The sequence below is a fragment of the Oncorhynchus masou genome, chromosome 31 (genome assembly GCF_036934945.1).
Source record: "Oncorhynchus masou masou isolate Uvic2021 chromosome 31, UVic_Omas_1.1, whole genome shotgun sequence".
NCBI lineage: Eukaryota > Metazoa > Chordata > Actinopteri > Salmoniformes > Salmonidae > Oncorhynchus > Oncorhynchus masou.
The window spans coordinates 23,237,205-23,263,522 of NC_088242.1; the positions used below are offsets into that span (position 1 = coordinate 23,237,205).

Below are 26,318 nucleotides of genomic sequence, written 5' to 3' on the forward strand. Positions count from 1 at the left end.
TTGTGTTATGCGCTATCATACAGCATAACAACTCTCGTCCTTCTTTCAGAGAACCAGGGTTATAGCAGCCAACCCATCCTGTCATCCCATGGTGTTGTGTTCTCACCGGACGCTGTAGCCTCTGAGGATCCCGTTCTGGTGGCTCTCTGGTGGGGGCTGCCATTGGATCATGATGGACTGGTTGGTGCGGCCGCTGGCGATCACGTTCTGGGGAGGAGCACTGGGAGGTTCCTCTGGTAGAGATACACTGCAGAGAGTGGTGATAGAGAGAGAGAAAGTAGGGAACAAGAGACAGATACAGAGAGAAATGAGGGGAAGAAAGAGGGATGTTTATCTGTCCAAAGAGGAGGGTCACATCACGCACAGATTTCAATACTCCTAAGACTGCATTTTACGCTGTTGTCCCTGTTGATTTACTTATCTGGCAATGAACTGTGTCTCTCTACAACTATGAGAACCACTGTCATAACCTCTTTGTCTTGCATTGCCTCTCAGCATTCATCCTATCTACCTATTTCAGCTGTGGAAAAATAATCATTACGCCTTTTCCTAAAATATCCCCTACAGATGGAGACATAAGGTACCATCCCAGAGAGTGAAAAGGCTAAGACCACAGACCACAGTGCACCAGTCAGATGATGCTCAATCAATTACATCCAGTAAAACCCTACAGTTTATTCCTACCCTGTCAAAACCAAAGAGAGAGATACTGTATGAAGCTTCTGAAGCAAGGCAGAGTAGCGATCAAATGGAAGCACAAAGTGCTCAATGTGAATCCCTGCGCTGTCGGGCGGGAGCGCCCTATGGCTCTACTCTCAGCTGGAGATGGCTGGGGATGCAACAGTTTGCATTTGAGCTGGCGTGACTTGCTAGCCGGTGTAAGAGGACAGTTGCGCTATGGGCCCTGGTTAAAAAGTAGTGCACTAAACAGGGAATAGCGTGCAACTTGGGATGCAGGGGGGGCGTTTTAAAGGAGACACACTGTACAATTTCCGAAGTGACTCAGGCTAGTGAAGCCAACCTGATCTCCACACTCTCCCGGGACACCCCCAAATCCCTCTCTGAGTGAGTGAGGTGGTGGTGTGTGTCTGGCTGCATCGGCTCAAATACTGTTCCTTCAGCAGATAAACACACACACGCACACACCATTGACAATGTGTACTGGGACAGGGGATCACACACTTGTTGTCTGGGAGACTGAGTGGGCTGTTATCATTGAATAGCATGATATAAGGGGCTTCACAGGGGAGAGAAGGATCCTCTGAGGACCCTCACCTGCTTGCCCAAGCTCATGTACACGCTTACTAACTAACTAGCGAACTCACACAATTGTTAATTAATTTATCCACTCACCGGTCAGTCTCCTTGCTGAACTGTCCCTTTCCCACGTCATTGACGGCACACAGGCGGAACTGGTAGGAGCGTGCTGGGATGAGCCCACTGACTGTCACCGCGGTCGACTCAGGCTCTATGTTGGCCAGGAGGATAGCCCAGGGAGCGTCTAGGACAGGGAGAGAGAACAGACATACAATCAGCGGATGATCTAATCCTTATTCCTTCTACTCCTCTAACTAACAGTGGTTTCTTTTTTCTCATTCTATTTTTTTCTCATTCTACTCTCCTCCTCTAGTTGAATTTCTTTCCTCCCTGGCTACTCCTTGCCTGGCTACCTTTCCACATCGCTCCAGACAAAATGACGTTTCCTCTCCATAATGACTCTGGATTTGCCTCCCTCCCCTACGATTTCTAGAATGAGAATATTCTGACCCTTCTGATTGGTCCCAGAAACCAATGTGCTGGGGAAGAGCCTGCCTACATGATGGCGTCATCAACTTGTTTGTTAGAGACGATCCAATCGCTGATGAATGTGCTGTGGACAACAGTCCTTTTTGAAGTCACACAAACTACTTCTAGGATGGCAGGTTCAGACTGAAAGTATGTAGCGCTCAGTAGAGCAGCGGATTAACTTCAGAGTCGTCTGGCAGGTGTCCATCTGAGATCACTCACTGTTCTCGGAGACCTCCAGGACGTAGTGGATTAGGGGGCTGTTCCCGTCAAAGGGTTTGGTCCATGTCAGGTTGATGGCCCTTTTCTCTGAGGAGCTCAGCAGAGACACAGGGTTCTCTGGGGCATAGGGCAGCTGCCTGTGAGGGGAAGATAGACAGATAGTCAGGGAGCTCATCGGAGAGGCGGGCAGACAGAGGAGATATGACTAGATTCGTTTTCCTAATCAATTCTTCGAGGTAAGAATCACTCAAAATCCTTCATTATGGGAACCTACGAGAGAAGGGCAGAGAAGAAAAGAGAGATAGACAGACAGGAGCAGTGGTGTGTATTCATGGATGCCAAGGGAAGCGAGGCTTCCACCCAAAAATGACAAAACTTTTAATAATCGATCTTTCGTCTCTCTGTGTTTCATTGTTATCCTTCAATTCACAAGAGGCTGAATGTATCTCACAGGAGAAAGCCTCAGAGTGAGTGAAACAGCGCCCATCTGTCTCTCTACGTGTAGGTCATGAGTATGATGTTGTTGCCGTCCGTAGTAGAAGTCGACCGATTAAATCGGAATGGCCGATTTATTGGGGCCGATTTCAAGTTTTCATAACAATCGGTAATCGTCATTTTTGGACACCGATTGTGGCCATTTAAAAAACAATACAACTTTATTTCACTTTTTATGGCTGGGGGGCAGTATTGAGTAGCATGGATGAATAAGGTGCCTAAAGTAAACAGCCTGCTCCTCAGTCTCAGTTTCTAATATATGCATTGTATTATTAGTATTGGATAGAAAACACTCTAAAGTTTCTAAAACTGTTTGAATGACGTCTGTGAGTATAACAGAACTCATATTGGCAGGCAAAATCCAGGAACAGGAAGTCAAAAATCTGAGCTTTGTATGTATTCACCCCAATGAAATCCCCTTGAGATATGAATGATGTTGCACTGCCTAGGGGTTCCACTTGATGTCAACCATCAATATAAATTATAATGAGACTTCTATGATGTTGTGGGAGTGAATGATAGCAGAATCAGTCAGGTGTCTAGCAGTCAGCCATTTTCTGATCATGTTTATTCCTCATGGTAGTCACTAGCGTTCCATTGCTCACGAAGACAAGGACTACTCTGGTTGGAACTTTATTGAAGCTATATGTTAAAAACATCCTAATGATTGATTCTGTACTTAGTTTGAAATGTTTCTTCGACTGGTAATATCACTTTTTGAAGTTTTTGTCCGATATAACTCTGATCAGAATTAGCGTTTGGATAACGCGCTAACAAAAGAAGGTATTTGGACATAAATAACGGACATTTTCGAACAAAACAAACATTTATTGTGGACCTGGGATTCCTGGAGTGCTTTCTGATGTAGATCATCAAAGGTAAGGGAATATATATCATGTAATTTCTTGTTTATGTTGACGCCATCTTTGCGGCTGTGGTGTTTTTACTTTTGAGCGCCGTCTCAGATTATTGCATGCGTTCTTTTTCCGTTTTTTAAAATCTGACACAGCGGTTACATTAAGGAGAGGTATATCTATAATTCCATGTGTATAACTTGTATTATCATCAACATTTGTGATGAGTATTTCTGTTGAATGATGTGGCTATGCAAAATCACTGGATGTTTTTGGAACTAGTGAATCTAATATGCCAATGTAAACTCAGATTTTCTGATATAAATGTGAACTTTATCAAACAAAACATGCATGTATTGTGTAACAAGTCCTATGAGTGTCATCTGATGAAGATTATCAAAGGTTAGTGATTAATTTTATCTCTATATATGTGCTTTTTCTCTCTTTCTCTTTGGCTGGTAAAATTGGCTGTGTATTTTAGTGAGTTGTTGGTGACCTAACATAATTGTTTGTGGTGCTTTCCCCGTAAATCCTATTTGAAATCGGACACTGTGGTGGGATTAACAACAAGACTACCTTAAAAAAGTTATAAGATACATGTATGTTTGAGGAATTTTAATTATGAGATTTCTGTTCTTTTGAATATGGCGCCCTGTACTATCACTGGTTGGTGTTATATCGCTCCCGGTAACGGGATCTCACCCATAAGAAGTTAACTAGGCAAGTCAGTTTAGAACACATTCTTATTTTCAATGACGGCCTAGGAATGGTGGGTTAACTGCCTTTTTCAGGGGCAGAACGACAGATTTTTCCTTGTCAGCTCGGGGATTTGATCTTGCAACCTTCCGGTTACTAGTCCAACGCTCTAAACACCTGCCTTACATTGCACTCCACGAGGAGCCTGCATGGCAGGCTGACTACCTGTTACGCGAGGGTAGCAAGAAGCCAAGGTAAGTTGCTAGCTAGCTTTAAAAGTATCTTATAAAAAAACAATCAACCTTAACATAATCACTAGTTAACTACACATGGTTGATGATATTACTAGTTTATCTAGCGTGTCCTGTGTTGCATATAATCTACTTCTCCAAACGGGTGATGATTTAACAAGCGCATTCGCAAAAAAAGCACCAATGTGTTGTTGCACCAATGTGTTATTATGTTAGAATAAAGTCTATGATTTGATATTTGATAGAGCAGTCTGACTGAGCGGTGGTAGGCAGCAGCAGGCTCATAAGTATTCATTCAAACAGCACTTTCGTGTGTTTTGCCAGCAGCTCTTCGTTGTGCTTCAAGCATTGAGCTGTTTATGACTTCAAGCCTCTCAACTCTCGAGATTAGGCAGGTGTAACAGATGTGAAATTGCTAGCTAGTTAGCGGGGTGCGCGCTAATAGTGTTTCAATCGGTGATGGCACTTGCTCTGAGACCTTGAAGTAGTTGTTCCCCTTGCTCTGCAAGGGCCGCAGCATTTGTGGAGCAATAGATAACGATGCTTCGAGGGTGGTTGTTTTTGATGTGTTCCTGGTTTGAGCCCAGGTAGGGGCGAGGAGAGAGACGGAAGCTATACTGTTACACTGACAATACTAAAGTGTCTATAAGAACATCCAATAGTCAAAGGTATATGAAATACAAATGGTCCTATTATTCCTATAATAACTACAACCTAAAACTTCTTACCTGGGAATATTTAAGACTCATGTTAAAAGGAACCACCAGCTTTCATATGTTCTCATGTTCTGAGCAAGGAACGTTAGATTTTTTACATGGCACATATTGCACTTTTACTTTCATCTCCAACACTTTGTTTTTGCATTATTTAAACCAAATTGAACATGTTTAATTATTTATTTGAGACAAGATTGATTTTATTTATGTATTATATTACGTTAAAATAAAAGTGTTCATTCAGTATTGTTGTAATTGTTGTAATTGTCATGATTTGACTCATATCAAACATCTCCAATCGAAAATCAAATCTAGAGTCGGCTTTCTATTCCGCAACAAAGCCTCCTCCACTCACGCCGCCAAACTTACCCTAGTAAAACTGACTATCCTACTGATCCTCGACTTCGGCGACGTCATCTACAAAATAGCTTCCAACACTCTACTCAGCAAACTGGATGCAGTTTATCACAGTGCCATCCGTTTTGTCACTAAAGCACCTTATACCACCCACCACTGGGACTTGTATGCTCTAGTCGGCTGGCCCTCGCTACATATTCGTCGCCAGACCCACTGGTTCCAGGTCATCTACAAGTCCATGCTAGGTAAAGCTCCGCCTTATCTCAGTTCACTGGTCACGATGGCAACACCCACCCGTAGCACGCACTCCAGCAGGTGTATCTCACTGATCATCCCTAAAGCCAACACCTCATTTGGCCGCCTTTCGTTCCAGTTCTCTGCTACCTGTGACTGAAACGAATTGCAAAAATCGCTGAAGTTGGAGACTTTTATCTCCCTCAACCAACTTCAAACATCTGCTATCTGAGCAGCTAACCGATCGCTGCAGCTGTACATAGTCTTATCGGTAAATAGCCCACCCAATTTTACCTACCTCATCCCCATACTGTTTTTATTTATTTACTTTTCTGCTCTTTTGCACACCAATATCTCTACCTGTACATGACCAGCTGATCATTTATCACTCCAGTGTTAATCTGCAAAATTGTAATTATTTGCCTACCTCCTCATGCCTTTTGCACACAATGTATATAGACTCTCTTTTTCTACTGTGTTATTGACTTGTTTATTGTTTACTCCATGTTTTGTCTGTTCACACTGCTATGCTTTATCTTGGCCAGGTCGCAGTTGCAAATGAGAACTTGTTCTCAACTAGCCTACCTGGTTAAATAAAGGTGAAATAAAAATAAATAAAAATAAAAATTACAAATAAATAAATAAAAATCGGCCAATTAATCGGTATCGGCTTTTTTGGGTCCTCCAATAATCGATATCGGCGTTGAAAAATAATAATCGGTCGACCTCTAGCCCGTAGCATTGAAGGCAAGGGAAGCCAGCGAGCATTTGGCCTTCCTTGATAAAAAAAAGTGTACAAAAATTTGCCAATCAGCATTGTGCTAAATTGAGCTAAACTGAGTTAGTCTAGCGAGCAAGCATTTTACCCAGGTAGCCTAGGACAACAAAATAGTTTCGTCAACATGAAAGAGAGGAGGATGGCATTAGTGGGAGTCAACATGTTTTTTTTACTTGCACGAACGAACGCACACACACACACACACACACACACACACACACACACACACACACACACACACACACACACACACACACACACACACACACACACACACACACACACACACACACACACACACACACACTGATTGGACTAAATCGTTTTTAGTATATTTTAGTTGTCACTGTATTAGACTAAGCAGAAGTGATTTGATGATGAAATGTTGAAGTTGAAATGGTACTGGAATAGTGGAGGCAGCTCCGGTTTTCTTTGTGACTTGCTGTAATTCTGTGGGTTCTAAATCAATAGTTGTTTAGTGGTCTGAAACTGTCGGGAAATGTAACTTGCTTGACCATGCTCTAGATCAAGTAACTGTCAGTTACTGTAGATGCAATATGCTTTGTGGACTTCACTGGACAGGGGTTGAATTCCAGTTTTGTGACAAACAAAAATATTTCACGGGGGGGGGGGGGGGGCCTGGCTTCCCCAGTGATTTTACCCACGCACCGCTACTGCCTACTGGACAAGAGCAGGGTGAAACAGGTGAGAGACAGGAGACCGGAGTGGTGAGTGTGTGTCTCCGGGGACAAATGTCACTGTCTTCAGAGTCTGAAAATGAGTCAGAGGTGGAGAAAGAAGGTGAGGTGTGCAAAAAGTCAGAAAGTTTGAAAATGATTTGATTTGATTTGATGTTGAAGGTGAGAAAACAGCGTCCGTATATGCTTGTGTTAAAATGAGAACAAGATATTTAGAGAGAATTTCAAAAAGGCCATAACGAGGAGAACAGAGAAAAAAACCCAGCATCTCTTGTTCACCACAGGATGAGCATGAAAGAGAGGGAGAGAAAACAAGAGGATGATAAAGAGGGAGATTGAGATAGTTAGATGGTGTTACCTGACTCGGAGGTGTGCGCTGCGGGAGTCGTTGCCCCCTACAGAGGTGACCCTGCAGGTGTAGGTCCCGATGTCACCTGACCAGGTCTGGGAGATGTGAAGGGTACCATCAGAGTCCAGCCGGATACGGGGGATAGACTGGGCGTTGATGACCGAGCCCTCCTTCTCCCATACATACCTACAGTATAACACACAGTTAGTTTGGATGTTAGTTACCATTGGTCAACTACACAGAAAATAACGGGAAAAGTATGTGGACAGCTGCTACATGCTTCAGCACTCGGCGGTCCTGTTCTGTGAGCTTGTGTGGCCTACCACTATGCGGCTAAGCAGTTGTTGCTCTAGAAGTTTTCACTTCACAATAACAGCACTTACAGTTGACCGGGTCAGCTCGAGCAGGGAAGAAATTTGACGAACTGACTTGTTGGAAAGGTGGCATCTTATCAAAGTCACTGAGCTCTTCAGTAAGGCCATTATACTGCCAATGTTTGTCTATGGAGATTGCATGTCAGCGTGATCGATTTTATACACCTGTCAGCAACGGGTTTGGCTGAAATAGCCGAACCCACTCATTTGAAGGGATGTCCACATACTTATGTAGTGTACATGTACAATAGAAGATTATCAGAACGACTTTGTGCCAGTTTGAAGTGTGTGGTTCCAAAGCGTCAATCAATATTTTCCCTCTTGCACGCATTCTCTCTGCTATATAAACACACTATCACACATCCACACACGGACACACTCGCACACACACACACAAAAAGTGGGGTACTAATTGCTGCTGTGTGTGTGTATGTGTCAGAAAAATCAGAAGAATCCCCCTGACGGTTTGCTTTTCATTAAAAGGCAAGTCCAGGGCTATTATAGGCTCCTTTCATCTCTCACACTTTGACTGTCGAGCACAACAGCAGGATACTGGGCAGGAAAACACTGTCTCTGACACTAGCATATCAAAAGACTGATTCAAACACATCACAAATGATCAGCTCAAATGCATAGCACACAAACACACACACACACACACACACACACACACACACACACACACACACACAGTCATCGAGGGAGATCGAGAGCGAGATCTGAATACTGACAGCTATTAAACTTGACTATACTTTGTATTAGTGTCCTACGTCACACAGCTCAATAGTTTTAGACTGTGGTGTTTTTGTAGGACAGGTGGGAAGGTGCTGTATGTGTATTGCTTCTTAACATGCACAGCAGGTGTAGTCTCGGGCCTCTGTGACCTTGTAATTTTGTGCATTGTTCGTGTGTGCTGTTGTATGTAAGGTTGGAGAAAAGTGTACGTGTGTGTCTGTGTGTTAATGCTGAGCGATCAGTGCTTTTTTAAGGTTGGTTCGGTTTCGTCTTGATTATTTAAAAAATTATCACAGTTTTCAATTTTGGTTTCAATCATTTATTTGGTAATTAAATGCACAATGCATTATGTGGGTTGAATGCTGTAACAACACAGAATACAATAAGTAGTAAAAGTCACATAATGGTAGTGTCTGCACATTACTGCTTATCAATTATTAACCATCATTTACTCACATTACTTTACTTTAATAAATATTTCAGTTGTTGTATATATTATATTTGTTTTATATGATGACTTTATTATTTCATTCCAAGTCATCATCTCTATAGAGCTGCTGCCTACGTTGTCTGACAAAATCACTATTTTAGTAGTTCTTCAAAGTAAATAAGGCATACTTTAATGACTGCCCAATACCAACAATCAAATCACTTAGATCCTTTATTTTCAGGTAGAGATTCCTCGAAACAACAGCTTTCTATCCCTCTCCATCACACATTCTTCTGTCTCTTCTCTCAGGGTCTGTCTGACACTAACCTAAAGTCACAGGGGCCTCAGGAACACACAGACCGGACAAGTAGGCGCGCAATTGAAAATGGTCATTGTAGTTAATGATGCAAAACACATTGTAATTTTGCTCTAAACTATTTAGAATCTTAGCCTTTGGAGACTACATCTCCCTACTACATCGCAAAGGTTTATCTTTAGAGAAATAATTGAACAATGTTGTCCACGAGTTGTTTAAAAACAGAAAAATAAGCCACATTTTGGTTAATCGCTCAGCACTATTCTGTGCTTCTATGTGTGTGTCTCTCTGTGTTTGTGTGTTGGTCGGTGGGTGGTTTGGTTTGGTTGGTGGATGTGTGTGTGTGGGTGCGTTGTGTGTGTGTGCGTTTGTCACTGTACATCGTGATTGGTGTGTGATCTCCTACCTAACGGTGACACTGGGGTCGTGTGTAACTCCACAGGTCATGGTGGCCTTGGTGCCTTTGATGACACTCTGGTCCTGGGGGGGGGTGTTGATTCGTGTACGAGCTATAGGGGAGAGAGAGAGTGGATGCATGAACACACATGTTCTGATTTCGCCCAGTGGCACATTTTATGACTGGATCAAGTCACATGCTGTCCCTGGAACAAGTCACACGTTGTCCCTGGATCAAGTCCATCAACCAATCAGATAATAGTTTGCTGTGTGACATCATCAAAATGTGCAAAATTTAATGAGTCTCACCCAGGGACCGACACAGTGCACAAGACACTCCCTCCTCCCACCTACACACACACACTCACCCCACACCAACAGGTCAGCAGCAGCCTCGTCTATGCCCCGGGAATTGCTGGCCATGCAGGTATAGGTGCCAGCATCTGATAAGTGGGAGGGAGAGATGAGCAGGCTGCCTGACTCCAGCAGGGTGAACCTGGGCAGCTGGACAGAACCACTGGCCAGGACACGCTCACCTGGGGGTAGAGAGCAAGAGTGAGAAAGAGTGGGAAAGAGAGAGAGAAAGAGAGAGAGAGAGAAACACAGTTCATTGGGGACACTCATATGTGTTTTTGTAATTGACCTCTGATGTCTTGTTGGGTTTGGAAAATGTAGGAGAAGCTGGGGAAACTGTTTGTGGTAACTGATTGATTGATTGTTACTATTTATTGATTTAATTTTGAATTCAATGTTAATTTGCAAAAGAGACCTGTGGCTCAATATCGCTGCCCACACCTGCCCATCCGTCCAGCTTCACTACTCTGGACGGTTCTGACTTAGAATATGTGGACAACTACAAATACCTAGGTGTCTGGTTAGACTGTAAACTCTCCTTCCAGACTCACATTAAGCATCTCCAATCCAAAATTAAATCTAGAATCGGCTTCCTATTTCGCAACAAAGCATCCTACACTCATGCTGGCAAACTTACCCTCGTAAAACTGACTATCCTACCAATCCTTGACTTCGGCGATGTCATTTACAAAATAGCCTCCAACACTCTACTCAGCAAATTGGATGCAGTCTATCACAGTGCCACCCGTTTTGTCACCAAAGCCCCATATACTACCCACCAGTGCAACCTGTATGCTCTCGTTGGCTGACCCTCGCTTCATATTCATCGCTAAACCCACTGGCTCCACGTCATCTATAAGTCTCTGCTAGGTAAAGCCCACGCCTTATCTCAGCTCACTGGTCACCATAGCAGCACCCACTTGTAGCAAGCGCTCCAGCAGATATATTTCACTGGTCACCCCCAAAGCCAATTCCTCCTTCGCCGCCATTCCTTCCAGTTCTCTGCTGCCAATGACGGGAACAAACTACAAAAATCACTGAAGCTGGAGACTCATGTTTCCCTTACTAGCTTTAAGCATCAGCTGTCAGAGCAGCTCACAGATCACCTGCACCTGTACAGAGCCCATCTGTAAATAGCCCATCCAACTACCTCATCCCCATACTGTTAGTTATTTGATTTATTTTGCTCCTTTGCACCCCAGTATCTCTACTTGCACACTTATCACTCCAGTGTTAATGTAATTATTTTGCCACTATGGCCTATTTATTGCCTTACCTCCCTTATCCCTTACCCAATTTGCACACACTGTATATATATTTTTATATTGTATTATTGACTGTATGTTTGTTTATTCCATGAGACCTGTGTTGTTGTTTGTGTCGCACTGCTTTGCTTTATCTTGGCCAGGTCGCAGTTGTAAATGAGAACTTGTTCTCAACTAGACTACCTGTTTAAATAAAGGGGAAAAATAATAATAATATGACTCTGCTTAAATAAAGGTTCAATAAATAAACTAATGGCTGGTATTAGTCTGCATGAGCTAGATAGACTGGTACCATGGGATATACCGTGGATTCATCCAGCCTTTTGCAGATATTTGAGTAATGTTATGATTGGACTGCTCCATTCTGGTTAAGTCCATTATTCAATCATGATGGAAAAAACATATTGTGAATGTCTGCTTCTCCCCTATGACACAGTGTGTGCCTGGTGGAGGGGTGCAGTGGAGAGAGTCTGACCTTTCTGCCAGGTGATGGCCGGTCTGGGAGCTCCTGATGTTTCACAGTGGAGGATGATTGACATGCCATCAATCACTGTACTGTCGGATGGCCCAGCTGTGATGTTAGGGGCGATGCCTGAGGGGAGACACACACGTACGCGCACACACGAGAGGCGGAGAGAGAGCAGGTTAGAGACACAGACAACACATACTGTTGAGAGAGAAAGTATGGTGGAGGTCAATTTGTGTTGTTGAAAAAAAGACATACAAACACACGCATGTACACGGTCACGCACACACACACGCACGCACGCACGCACGCACGCACACACACCCACACACACACACACACACACACACACACACACACACACACACACACACACACACACACACACACACACACACACACACACACACACACACACACCCCTTCACACACATTGATTGGAAGCACAAAGGCAGGCAGAGGGTTACAGAGAGGTGAGGGAAAGAAGTTGTCTTCAATAGAAACTCATCAAACCCCTCCAGACATTAATGGCTGTGTCTGAGACAGACTTTTTCTCTGTCCTGCATCTGTGTTCAGCGAGCACTTTGTAGCTCTAACACTCCCAGGATCAACACAGCAGTCATTCCCTTCATAACATCCACTCACAACCCAGAAAGAAAGAGAGGGAGCGTGAAAGAGAGAGAGCGAGGGAGTGAAGGAAAAGGCAAAAGACAGGGTGACAAAGCCTTCTCCTCCGTTCCCAACAGGCAATTAATCAAAGTCTTACAGGATGACATCAGAACATGCCACTCGTAGAAGTGACAGAGAGAGAGAGAGAGGAAGGTAAAGAAAGAGAGTTAGTAGAAAGAGAAGGGAGTGGTACGTGGCACACCGATAGAGAACAGGGAGGGCTAGGGAGAGCAGCTATAAACCAGGTGGGCTGAGACAGATTCGAGGACGGTGCTTCAGGTAGAGAGAGGGAGGGGTGTACTAACAGAACCATTCATTCATTCATTCATTCGGATAACAGGGTTGAAATAAGTGGTACACATCAACGCAGGAAGTATGTAGAATGAATGAGTAAATGGAGCACGAGGACTGAGACGGTGAGTAAAAAGAATAAAAAGAACAGCATGGAGACTCACTAGTGACAGCCAGGTAGGTGTTGGTCTGCACCTCTCCAGCTAGGTTCCGGGCGAAACACTGGAACATTCCTGTGTCGTCGGGCAGAAGGCCGTTGACCTGCAGACTGCCTCCCACCAACACCCTGTACCTCGGGGTCTTCACCGGACTGATAGGCACCGCATCCTTATACCACACAATGTCTGGCTGAGGCACACCTAGAGGAGGGAGAGAGGTAGTTATGTGCTGGAAAAGTGGTAAACACACTTTTGTCCTGGATATGTGGATATGTGGGGATGTATAATCAAACACACAAATACCTGGATATGTAGATATGTGGGGATGTATAATCAAACACACACATACCTGGATATGTAGATATGTGGGGATATATAATCAAACACACACATACCTGGATATGTGGATATGTGGGGATGTATAATCAAACACACAAATACCTGGATATGTAGATATGTGGGGATGTATAATCAAACACACACATACCTGGATATGTAGATATGTGGGGATATATAATCAAACACACACATACCTGGATATGTGGATATGTGGGGATATATAATCAAACACACACATACCTGGATATGTGGATATGTGGGGATATATAATCAAACACACACATACCTGGATTTGTGGATATGAGGGGATATATAATCAAACACACACATATGTGGATATGTGGGGCCAGAAATACACACACATAGACACAGACAGATACACATGTGATCATGCTCTGAACTCATACATGTGCGTCCATACGGACACATATGAATGCATATGCATACACAAAGATACCCGGAAATGTGCACGTCTCACCTCGTGCCTGGCAGGGGATATCCACCACTTTCTCCATCTCAGCAGTGATGTGTTTCTCTGGTTCCTTCACAAATTGGGGGGGCTCTGAAGGAGAGAGATATTGTCATCCACTAAAAGTCTCACACATTTGCAGGATTTATGCAAAACACATATTTCTCAAGATATGATTTGGCCATTCAGAATCGTAAATTCATGAACACAGATAAAACTAAACTAATGCATACCTTGAACATGTAAGAATGTTCCAGATTCTCACCCTGTACATGTAATTAGAACCCTAAGAGGCCACAGAGTCTTACCTTGTACATGTAGGTAGGCCCCAGATATATTCTTACCTTGAACATGTAGGTAGGCCCCAGATATATTATTACCTTGAACATGTAGGTAGGTCCCAGATATAGTCTTACCTTGAACATGTAGGTAGGCCCCAGATATATTCTTACCTTGAACATGTAGGTAGGTCCCAGATATAGTCTTACCTTGAACATGTAGGTAGGCCCCAGATATATTCTTACCTTGAACATGTAGGTAGGTCCCAGATATAGTCTTACCTTGAACATGTAGGTAGGCCCCAGATATATTCTTACCTTGAACATGTAGGTAGGCCCCAGATATATTATTACCTTGAACATGTAGGTAGGCCCCAGATATATTCTTACCTTGAACATGTAGGTAGGCACCAGATATATTATTACCTTGAACATGTAAGTAGGCCCCAGCGTTGACAGAAGGCACACTGCTGCTGCGGAGGACCACCTCACACTCATAGAACCCTGAGTCACTGACCACAGGGCTGATAATGGTCAGTCTGCGGTTGAAGTCACTCAGACCACTGGTGACAAGAACCCTGTTCTTCCTCCATGTGATGCTGAGTTTGATCAGGGGTCTGGGACGAGAGAGAGAGAGTCATGATTTTGAAAGAAACAAATATATTTACAGAATATTTACAGAACAAACACAGACAGATTAGTAGTTGATTCATTAATCACTCGTTACACTTTTGGCTTCTCAAAAAATGATCCATCAAAACCAATCAGTCTGTCTGGAAGACAACAGATAATGACACTTTTGAGACTAGAGAGTGGGGAAGCATGGATTTACCTGGCGTTGGCGACACACTCCATGGTAACTTCAGACGTGCCTGACACTACACTGGTGTTCCTGGGGGGGATGATTATGGTGGGGGCGATAGGGTCTGCAGGACCACCCACATCTGGAGAGAGAGAGAGAGGGAGAGAAAGAGAAATGTATAGAGTACTGCACACACTACAATTACTTAGGCAAATATCCACTAATAATAAAAACTCAAAAAATAGCAATTAAGTTTTGGAAACATCTAAAATACAGTGACCCCCCTCTCATATCATTACCCAGCCCTGCAATACGAGAGTTAAGCAAAGTAAAGAGTCCCCTCATTGAGCTGGTCCTGGGGCTGAGTTCACAAACCTGTTCTACTAACACACTGAAGCCTCAGGACCAGAACATCCAATCAATCAGATCAAACCAAATTACAACACAGTCCAAAAAAAACTACATGACTTATTGGGAAACACAAACACAAAGCAGAATGCAGTGCCATCTGGCCCTAAATCGACAGTACACCGTGGCAAACTATTTGACCATGGTTACTGATCAAAACCGTGACAAAGTACAGGCTCAGTGAGCAAAGCCTTGCCATTGAGAAGGGTAGACACAGGAAAACCTGGCACCCTCTAGAGGAAAGGTTTGAGTGTCATTTCCCCAAATTTGAAACCCTTATTCAAGGTTTCAAAGACCTCTCTGATGAGGATAGACTACCCGTCCTGTTGGGGGAGGACCCAGAGAGCTGTGGGTTGGCAGTGCACTAGATTTCTGCCTGCCATTAGGTGAAGGACAGTGTCTGACAGACCAACCAATCTGCACATGTCCTCTATGCTTATTGTTATTGTTCAATGTATGGTTATTTTTACCCTTGGTTATTGTTGTTACTGTTGTCCCATTGACAATACTGATTATTATTATTCATTATGTAAATATTGTACATCTCCAAAGTAACATTGGCAACATGTACATTGTTACCTCATGCCAATAAAGCAAATTAAATTGAATTGAGAGAGCGAGAGAGGGAGAGAGAGAAAGAGGGATAGACAGTAAGTGTGAAATAGGGAGAACGAGAGAGGGAGAGAGAGAAAGAGGGATAGACAGTAAGTGTGAAATAGAGAGAGCGAGAGAGGGAGAGAGAGAAAGAGGGATAGACAGTAAGTGTGAAATAGAGAGAACGAGAGAGGGAGAGAGACACATTTCCTCAGCGAAAACAATGTACTGAGCAAATGTCAAATTGTTTTTACCAAATTACTGTACGACAGACCACGTATTCACCCTGCACACCCTAATTGACAAACACACAAACCAAAACAAAGGAAAAGGATTTTCATGCTTTGTTGATTTCAAAAAAGCTTTCAACTCAATTTGGAATGAGGACCTGCTTTATACAAATTGATGGAAAGTGGTGTTGGGAGAAAAATATATGACAATATAAAATCCATGTACACAAACAACAAGAGTGTGGTTAAAATAGGCAAAAAAACACACACATTTCTTTCCACGGGGCCATGGGGTGAGACAGGGGTGCAGCTTAAGCCCCACCCTCTTCAACATATATATCAACGACTTGGCGAGGGCACTAGAACGGTCTGCAGCTCCTGGCCTCAACCTACTAGAATCTGAAGTCAAATGTCTACTGTTTGCTGATGATCTGGTGCTTCTGTCCCCAACCAAGGACGGCCTACAGCAGCATCTTGATCTTCTGCACAGATTCTGTCAGACCTGGGCCCTGACAGTAAATCTCAGTAAGACAAACATAATGGTATTCCAAAAAAGGTCCAGTTGCCAGGACCTTCTCAAGAGAAGGCAGGCTATGTGCACACTGCCCACAAAATGAGGTGGCAACTGAGCTGCACTTCCTAACCTCCTGCCAAATGTATGACCATATTAGAGACACATTTTCCCTCAGATTACACACAGAGCCCAACAAAGAATTTGAAAACAAATCCAATTGTGATAAACTTCCATATCTATGGGGTGAAATACCACAGTGTGCCATCACAGCAGCAAGATTTGTGACCTGTTGCCACAAGAAAAGGGCAACCAGTGAAGAACAAACACCATTGTAAATACAACCTATATTTATGTTTATTTATTTTCTATTTGCACATCGTTACAACACTGTATATAGACATAATATGACATTGAAATGTCTTTATTCTTTTGGAACTTTTGTAAGTGTAAAGTTTATTGTTAATTTTTTATTGTTTATTTCACTTTTGTTTATTATCTACTTCACTTGCTTTGGCAATGTAAACATATGTTTCCCATGCCCATAAAGCCCTTAAATTGAATTGAAATTGAATTGAGAGAGAGAGGGAGCGAGAGAGAATGAAAGAAAGAACACAACGGGCTCAAACAGTGATCAGTGTGTGTTTTCTGTGTGCATGACAGCGCACTCTATACAATAGATATGATGCAATCTAAAAGGTATGCAGTTCATATTAAATGTCGCTGCGGATGGTCTGCTCTGGCTTATTAAATAGCCAAAGCTCATTTTCAGGCCGGAGCCGTGCTGAAGAGTACATTTCATTTCCAGTGGGCAGAGTGGATAAGTGTACATGTGTGCGGCCATGTGAGATATTGGACCTGACCGGAGCATACATCTCTGTTCTGAAAAAGCACTGAGGAGAATAGAACAGGACAGTACAGTGGCCACTGGTAATAACATTTGCTACGGAACTGGAAAAATTGGAAAATATTGCTACACCAAAGCCAAAACTGTGAAAGGCTAAACCTTAGAGAGGTAGAGAGAGACAGCAAGACAGACAGACACAGAAAGACAGACAGAGAGAGAGAGAGACATAGAGAGAGAGAGAGACAGAGAGAGAGCTTGTGTGTGGGTTTGTGTGAGGATTCCATGAAGGAAAGCCCATGGCAGTAGGAAAGCTGAGTCTAGAGTCCAGGAGAAACACATTGTGATCCATCTATCCTACCATGGCTGCATACACACCTCAGAAACAATTAAAGTTTGAGTGGGTGACATGGCCGTGGCGGTCATGAAATTTTGTCAGAGGGTTATTGTCATGCAAAAGACTGCCAGTCTCATGGTAATTAACCGTTAATTAACATAAACAGGTTTAGTATCTCCAGGCCTCCACACATAGAAGCCACTGATAAACGCCTTGGCAACTTTAACATTTAAAAACATACAATAAATCAATTATATATACACCATCACAATAAATCCATTATTTAGTTTAGTCACGTCTAAATAAACATTATAACATGAAAAAAATGTGTTTCAGAAGAAAATTCTATCTGGCTGTCCCCAACTGGCTGTCCCCAACTGGCTGTCCCCAACTGGCTGTCCCCAACTGGCTGTCACCAACTGGCTGTCCCCAACTGGCTGTCCCCAACTGGCTGTCCCCAACTGGCTGTCCCCAACTGGCTGTCACCAACTGGCTGTCCCCAACTGGCTGTCCCCAACTGGCTGTCCCCAACTGGCTGTCACCAACTGGCTGTCCCCAACTGGCTGTCCCCAACTGGCTGTCCCCAACTGGCTGTCACCAACTGGCTGTCCCCAACTGGCTGTCACCAACTGGCTGTCCCCAACTGGCTGTCCCCAACTGGCTGTCCCCAACTGGCTGTCCCCAACTGGCTGTCCCCAACTGGCTGTCCCCAACTGGCTGTCCCCAACTGGCTGTCCCCAACTGGCTGTCCCCAACTGGCTGTCACCAACTGGCTGTCCCCAACTGGCTGTCCCCAACTGGCTGTCCCCAACTGGCTGTCACCAACTGGCTGTCCCCAACTGGCTGTCCCCAACTGGCTGTCACCAAACATACAGTACTTCATTAAACCAGGCCATGCCATAGACCGTAGGCTTGTTTGTTTAGCTGACAAGATATGCGCATAAGTCCCATGCCATTATTTTATATGATATGATTTTATAGAAAGACAAATATAATTGAACTTAACTGAATAAAATAGAAAGGACATTTTTCCCATTCCGCAACTGCGCATATGAAGTGTTTATGTTGAGCATAAAAGTGATCATTTGAAACAGGTCCTATATGCTAGATTTAGAGTTATTTGGCAACTTTAGTTGTGAAGGATACAAACCTTAGAATGTGTTAGGAACCCAAACATATGGGCTGCGTGGAGCGACTATAGGATGTTGATGATTTGAGAACGAGGTAAAAAAAAAAGAAGACGCTTGCTCTCTGTTCATTGCCTCAGGCTGCACAGCTGTTCTCTCACCAAGAGATCATATTTTCACCCATCAGACTATTCTCATTTGAATCTTGTCTTTACTAATATGTACAATTTGTTTCGATTTAGAACAGCCCATTATCAAATGGGCAGGAACAGAGGCAGGGGGGGGGGGGGAGACATTCACGCTTCCATTCATCTGTATGACTGGAAGCTGAGCACTTTCCTGCCGGTCTGTTCAACAATAATGATGGGTTGGCTACTTGGGTTTTATAGTGGGGCATGTGCTTAATATGAGCAGCTGAGGGAGAAATATAACAACGATGGTGAGATATTCTGTATAGCTAAAGGTAATGTGTCACCCAATGAATTATGAAAATATTTGTAAAAAAATACTCAATACTGTGCTATTCAAAATGGCCCTGCACAATCAATGAACCAACTGCATTGCCTGAGGCTCTACGTTCTCTCCCAGAGAACATTTTGGAGCTTAAGGTAACCAGTCCATCCAGTAGGCGTAATAATACAGTCCACACTCAAAGGCCATTACTACAGGCTAGACCAATTATGTACCAAAGACATCTTAAGTCACGCTTGTTTTATGTTTCTTTCTACTATGCACAATATGCGGTAGGCTGTGTATTAAATAATGGCACAACCATACTTTTAATTCAGATTTATTTTTTCCGGGCTTGGGCTCATATGCCTATGCATTAGCGCTAATATGCATATGGGGGTTTTGAACTAATCTTCACCTTAGAAAGAGCTGTCCACTTCGTTGTGTTAGGCTTTAAAACATCTACAATAACCATGTTTTACACTCAGTTTCAACCTGCTGTTGAACTTCTTTCTTCATATTGATCATCACAGTGAGGTGTTTTAAGAGCATGATACTGTTTTGATGATAAGTGTTTGATGTGATTTTTAATGCCATTTGCATTGATGTCAGAGTGGTTAGAGGGGACAATAGAGCCCTGAGTACCACGCCATTAGGACCTGATGATCGTTAGCGAGTTGGGTACTGCCAAAGCATGTCCAGACTGCATGGGACTCAGCGGTCACGTGGAATTGTACTGCAGTCATGGTGCATGACTGCTAGTGTGGCGGTAATATGGTCACTGCAACAGCTCTAAGTGTGTCTGTCTATGTGTGTGTTTTACTGACAGAATAATCTTCCCGTGTACACCTCCCTCTCTCCGTCCTTCCGACACCGATCTAGGATCAGTTGAGTGTTGGTGGACCCCAGGGGCATAATGCTGTGTGAGGGACATCCCTGCAGGGACCAAGAAGACACACACACACACACACACACACACACACACACACACACACAATCTGGCAAGGGCTGTGTGTCCTTCACAGGGGCAGTGTGTGTCTCTCTCTCTGGCACCCCCCACTTTCTCTCCCTCTGCTATAATGTCTGTCTGTCTGCCTGCTCTGTTCTGTTTGCTCTATTCTGTCTGCTCTGTTCTATTTTGTCTGTTTTGTTCCGTCTGCTCTGTCTGCCTGTCTGCTCTTTTCTGTCTGCTCTTTTCTGTCTGCTCTATTCGGTCTGCTCTGTTCTGCCTGCTCTATTATGTCTGTTATGTTCTGTCTGTTCTGTTCTATCTGCTCTGTTCTATACTGTTTGCTCTGTTCTGTTCTGTTCTACCTGCCTGCCTGTCTGCTCTTTTCTGTCTGCTCTTTTCTGTTCTGTCTGCTCTGTTCTGTCTGCTCTGTTCTATACTGTCTGCTCTGCTCTGGTCTGTATGCTCTGTTCTGTTCTGTCTATTCTGTTATTTATTTTTGCCTGTCTGCTCTGTTCTGTTCTGTTCTGTCTGCTCTGTTCTATCATGTCTTCTCTGGTCTGTCTGCTCTGTTCCCTGTCTGCTCTATTATATCTGCTCTCTTCTGATCGGTCTGCTCTGTTATATCTGTTCTGTTCTGGTCTGTCTGCTCTCATCTGTCTGCTCTATTGTGTCTGCTTTGTTCTGTTCTGTCTGCTCTGCTCTTCTCTGTCTGCACGGTTCTATCTTCTCTGTCTGTTCTGTTCTGTCTTATCTGTCTGCTCAGTTCTGTCTGCTCTGTTCTGTCTTCTCTGTCTGCTCAGTTCTGTCTGCTGTGTTCTGTCTGCTCTTCTTTGTTTTTTTTTGTTTTTTTTATTTTACCTTTATTTAACCAGGCAAGTCAGTTAAGAACAAATTCTTATTTTCAATGACGGCCTGGGAACAGTGGGTTAACTGCCTGTTCAGGGGCAGAATGACAGATTTGTACCTTGTCAGCTCGGGGGTTTGAACTCGCAACCTTCCGGTTACTAGTCCAACACTCTAACCACTAGGCTACCCTGCCGCCCCAACTGTAAAGTTTGTCTTCTCTCTCTGCTCTGTTCTGTCTTCTCTGTGTGCTCTGTTCTGTCTGCTCTGTTCTGTCTGCGCTGCCTTCTCTGTCTGCTCTGTTCTGTCTGCTCTGTTCTGTCTGCTCTGTTCTGTCTTCTCTGTCTGCTCTGTTCTGTCTGTTCTTCTCTGTCTTCTCTGTCTGCTCTGTTCTGTCTGCTCTGTTCGCTCTGCTCTGTTTTGTCTTCACTGTCTGCTCTGTTCTGTCTGCTCTGTTCTGTCTGCTCTGTTCTGTCTGCTCTGTTCTGTCTGCGCTGCCTTCTCTGTCTGCTCTGTTCTGTCTGCTCTGTTCTGTCTGCTCTGTTCTGTCTTCTCTGTCTGCTCTGTTCTGTCTGTTCTTCTCTGTCTTCTCTGTCTGCTCTGTTCTGTCTGCTCTGTTCGCTCTGCTCTGTTTTGTCTTCACTGTCTGCTCTGTTCTGTCTGCTCTGTTCTGTCTGCTCTGTTCTGTCTTCTCTGTCTGCTCTGTTCTGTCTGTTCTTCTCTGTCTTCTCTGTCTGCTCTGTTCTGTCTGCTCTGTTCGGTCTGCTCTGTTTTGTCTTCACTGTCTGCTCTGTTCTGTCTGCTCTGTCTGCTCAGTTCTGTCTGCTCTGTCTGCTCAGTTCTGTCTGCTCTGTCTTCTCTTCTCTGTCTGCTCTGATCGGTCTGCTCTGTTCTGTCTGCTCTGTTCGGTCTGGTCTGTTCGGTCTGCTCTGTTCTGCCTGCTCTGTTCTGTGTGCTATGATCTGTCTTCTCTGTCTGCTCTGTTCTGTCTGCTCGGTTCGGTCTGCTCTGTTCTGTCTGTTCTGTCTGCTCTGTTCTGTCTGCTCTGCTCTGCCTGCTCTGTTCTGTCTGCAATGTTATGTCTGCAATGATCTGTCTTCTCTGTCTGCTCTGTTCTGCTCTGTTCTGCCTGCTCTGTTCGGTCTGCTCTGTTCTGTCTGTTCTGTCTGCTCTGTTCCGTCTGCTATGTCTTCTCTGTTCTGTCTGCTCTGTTCTGCCTGCTCTGTTCTGTCTGCAATGTTATGTCTGCAATGATCTGTCTTCTCTGTCTGCTCTGTCTGCTCTGCTCTGTTCTGTCTGCTCTGTCCTGTTCTGTCTGTTCTGTTCGCTCTGTTCTGTTCTGTTCTGTCTGCTCTGCTCTGTTCTGTCTGCTCTGTTCTGTCTGCATGTCTGCTCTATCTGCTCTGTTCTGTTCTGCTCTGTTCTGTCTATTCTGTTCTGTCTGTCTGTTCTGGTCCCGCTACTCCTCTGAGATCTACTGTCTGGGTCTGAGTTATGTTCTAATCAACTGTCCCCCTGCACTGTGCCATAGGCCATGTCTGCTTCCTCTATAATCAAGTCTAATACCTTGAACTGCACCAGCCTGCGCTTGATTCTCTCTCAATGTGGAATCTGCTATGCTGCTGCTGGCCATAGTGTCTGTGTCTGGAAGTGTGTGTGTGTGTGTCATATAATCAACTCTTCACCAGAGAGCAGCTGCTTCCTTCGCTTGTCTTATACAGTATAATCAACTCTATCTGCCTGCTGCAGTGTGTGTGTGTGTATGTATGTGTGTGTGGGCATGCATCCTTGTGTGTGTGTGTGTCTACGTGTGTCTATATGTGTGTGCGTGTGGTCCATATGTGTATGTGCAAGCCTTCATTCATGTGTGCATATCTCTCCATATTGCTTCACTGCTACTCACTGTCAACAGACAGGGTGATGGGTTGGCTGGTCTTGTTCTCCCCGTTCTTGTCGTTGACCGCCTGTACATAGTAGCGTCCAGCATCAGGGGCCACCGTGGACAGGATGACCAGAGTGTTGTCCAGGGTAATGGCTCTGAGGAACATAAAGAGACATGTTCGGTCACTACACTGCCAAGAACACCACACAGAAAAAACCCTCTGTAGGCTATCTGTGTGCAGGGTTTTGCTCCAGCCCAGCACAACCTGCATTATTGAGATCCTATTTGACTTATTTCTCTTGGATACACAGTCTTGCATAACACACACACACACACACACACACACACACACACACACACACACACACACACACACACACACACACACACACACACACACACACACACACACACACACACACACACACTTTCTTCCCCAGGAACAAATGTCCTCCAGGAATAGAACTGAATAAGATCCTAGTTTCCCTGTTGTATTCCTGTTGTTTGTACTAGCTCCTCCCCTGCTCCTGCCCCTCCCACCCTGTGCTGTGCTGACCAGTGGACTGAGACCTAGAGCTCCTCTCCCTGCAGTCTACCAATTATAGCCCCACCTTTGTTTACAATCAATGTTTGCTTATTATCAGCACCTGTTCACCAATTTGGAGCTGGATTGAATGTTTCGACACGTTGCCACCTACCCCCTCACCCTCCCTCTCCCTCCGTTTCTCTCTCTCTCTCCTCCAAGAGACAGCATACTAATGTGAATGCACCTCGGCCCCTGGAGGAATACAAACCACCACCAACACACTGAGGATCATACAGTACACACATATCGTACTATACAATCAGTGCAACAGAAAGGAAATGTTGGATAGATATGAACAAATAAAGTGCATGCACAAGTAAAGTTAAATACAAGCACATTCACTATTTATGCATAAGTATGTGGACACCCTTAAAATGTGTGGATTCGGCCATTTCAGGTACACCCATTGCTGTCAAGTGTACAGTATAAAATTGAGCACATGGCCATGCAATCTCCATAGACAAACATAGGCAGTAGAATAGTCTTACTGAAGAGCTCAGTGACTTTCAACGTGGCACCGTTGTAGGATGCCACCTTTCCAAGAAGTCACATTTCTGTCCTGCGACAGCTTCGCCGGTCAACGGTAAGTGCTGTTATTGTGAAGTGGAAACTTATAGGAGCAACAAAGGCTCAGCCACGAAGTGGTAGGCCACACAAACTCACAGAACGGGCCCGCGCATAGTGCATAAAAACCGTCTGTCCTCAATACCTTCGCACCATGCGCAATGTCAAGCGTCGGCTGGAGTGGTGTTAAACTCGTTGCCTCTGGAGCAGGGGAAACACGTTCTCTGAAGTGATGAATTGGAGTGGTGTTAAACTCATTGCCTCTGGAGCAGGGGAAACACGTTCTCTGAAGTGATGAATTGGAGTGGTGTTAAACTCGTTGCCTCTGGAGCAGGGGAAACACGTTCTCTGAAGTGATGAATTGGAGTGGTGTTAAACTCGTTGCCTCTGGAGCAGGGGAAAGACGTTCTCTGAAGTGATGAATTGGAGTGGTGTTAAACTCGTTGCCTCTGGAGCAGGGGAAACACGTTCTCTGAAGTGATGAATTGGAGTGGTGTTAAACTCCTTGCCTCTGGAGCAGGGGAAACACGTTCTCTGAAGTGATGAATTGTAGTGGTGTTAAACTCGTTGCCTCTGGAGCAGGGGAAACACGTTCTCTGAAGTGATGAATTGGAGTGGTGTTAAACTCCTTGCCTCTGGAGCAGGGGAAACACGTTCTCTGAAGTGATGAATTGTAGTGGTGTTAAACTCCTTGCCTCTGGAGCAGGGGAAACACGTTCTCTGAAGTGATGAATTGGAGTGGTGTTAAACTCGTTGCCTCTGGAGCAGGGGAAACACGTTCTCTGAAGTGATGAATTGGAGTGGTGTTAAACTCCTTGCCTCTGGAGCAAGGGAAACACGTTCTCTGAAGTGATGAATTGTAGTGGTGTTAAACTCGTTGCCTCTGGAGCAGGGGAAACACGTTCTCTGAAGTGATGAATTGGAGTGGTGTTAAACTCCTTGCCTCTGGAGCAGGGGAAACACGTTCTCTGAAGTGATGAATTGGAGTGGTGTTAAACTCCTTGCCTCTGGAGCAGGGGAAACACGTTCTCTGAAGTGATGAACTGGAGTGGTGTTAAACTCGTTGACTCTGGAGCAGGGGAAACACCTTCTCTGAAGTGATGAATTGGAGTGGTGTTAAACTCCTTGCCTCTGGAGCAGGGGAAACACGTTCTCTGAAGTGATGAATTGCGCTTCGCCATCTGGTAGGCCGATGGACAAATCTGAGTTTGGCGGATGCCAGAAGAACACTACCTGCCCCAATGCATAGTGCCAACTGTAAAGTTTGGTGGATGAGGAATAATGGGGCTATTTTTCATGGTTTGGGCTAAGTCCCTTAGTTCCAGTGAAGGGAAATCTTAACGCTACAGCATACAATGACATTCTAGATGATTATGTGTTTCCAACTTTGTGGCAACAGTTTGGGAAAGGCCCTTTTCTGTTTCATTATGACAATGCCCCCGTACACAAAGCGAGGTCCATACAGAAATGGTTTGTCGAGATCGGTGTGGAAGAACTTGACTGGTCTGCACAGAGCCCTGACCTCAACCCCATCAAACACCTTTGGGATGAATTGAAACGCTGACTGCGAGCCCGGCCTAATCTCCCAACATCAGTGTCCGACCTCACTAATGCTCTTGTGGCTGAGTGGAAGCAAGTCCCCGCAGCAATATTACAACATCTAGTGGAAAACCTTCCCAGAAGAGAGGAGGCCGTTATAACAGCAATGTGGGACCAACTCCATATTAATGCCCATGATTTTGGAATGAGATGTTCAACAAGCAGGTCATGTAGTGTATGTGCCCCTTTAGTCTATCTTCACATGCATACCGGACACAACATTTCTAGGTGCAATGCTCAGTACTGAACCGTCCTGAATGAACAAGGCCGTGGTATTGGAATCAACTGGAAGTCTGGGAGACTTAACGAGTATGCACTTGGCAACCAGCAGTAGTGATAAGAGGTTGTTGTGATTAATGGTGGGTTGTAAATAAGTGGCTCGGCTGTGTGTCACGGATGGTGTGCTTTACTTATGTTCTATTCGGAGTGGAGAGGTGCTTGGTTTGGCTTCCTGGGGTGTATGCACGCCCCTATGTACCAGCAGACCCTGACGCAGTTATAGCACAGCGAGGGTGCTGCGATTCGCCTGCCGATACGTCCCTCCTCCTCTAATCACAGACACATACAGACACACACGCACACACACCATGAACCCCTTCACCCCCCCACTCTCC

At 44.4% G+C, this 26,318-nt stretch overlaps 1 protein-coding gene across 1 annotated transcript in view; it reads right to left on the reverse strand.

Annotated features, from left to right (window-relative positions):
• Window positions 1-26,318, reverse strand: part of sdk2b (sidekick cell adhesion molecule 2b) — a 476,242-nt gene that overhangs the window by 63,176 nt on the left and 386,748 nt on the right. Inside the window, exons 5-16 of the mRNA XM_064950386.1 lie at window positions 22,977-23,110; window positions 14,808-14,919; window positions 14,402-14,592; window positions 13,707-13,790; window positions 12,896-13,090; window positions 11,781-11,897; window positions 10,055-10,222; window positions 9,697-9,799; window positions 7,445-7,621; window positions 2,008-2,144; window positions 1,354-1,501; window positions 107-247 (exon numbers count right to left, since the gene is read on the reverse strand). Of these exons, the coding sequence (XP_064806458.1) occupies window positions 107-247; window positions 1,354-1,501; window positions 2,008-2,144; window positions 7,445-7,621; window positions 9,697-9,799; window positions 10,055-10,222; window positions 11,781-11,897; window positions 12,896-13,090; window positions 13,707-13,790; window positions 14,402-14,592; window positions 14,808-14,919; window positions 22,977-23,110 (1,707 nt within the window). The remainder of the gene's footprint in view (window positions 1-106; window positions 248-1,353; window positions 1,502-2,007; window positions 2,145-7,444; window positions 7,622-9,696; window positions 9,800-10,054; window positions 10,223-11,780; window positions 11,898-12,895; window positions 13,091-13,706; window positions 13,791-14,401; window positions 14,593-14,807; window positions 14,920-22,976; window positions 23,111-26,318) is intronic.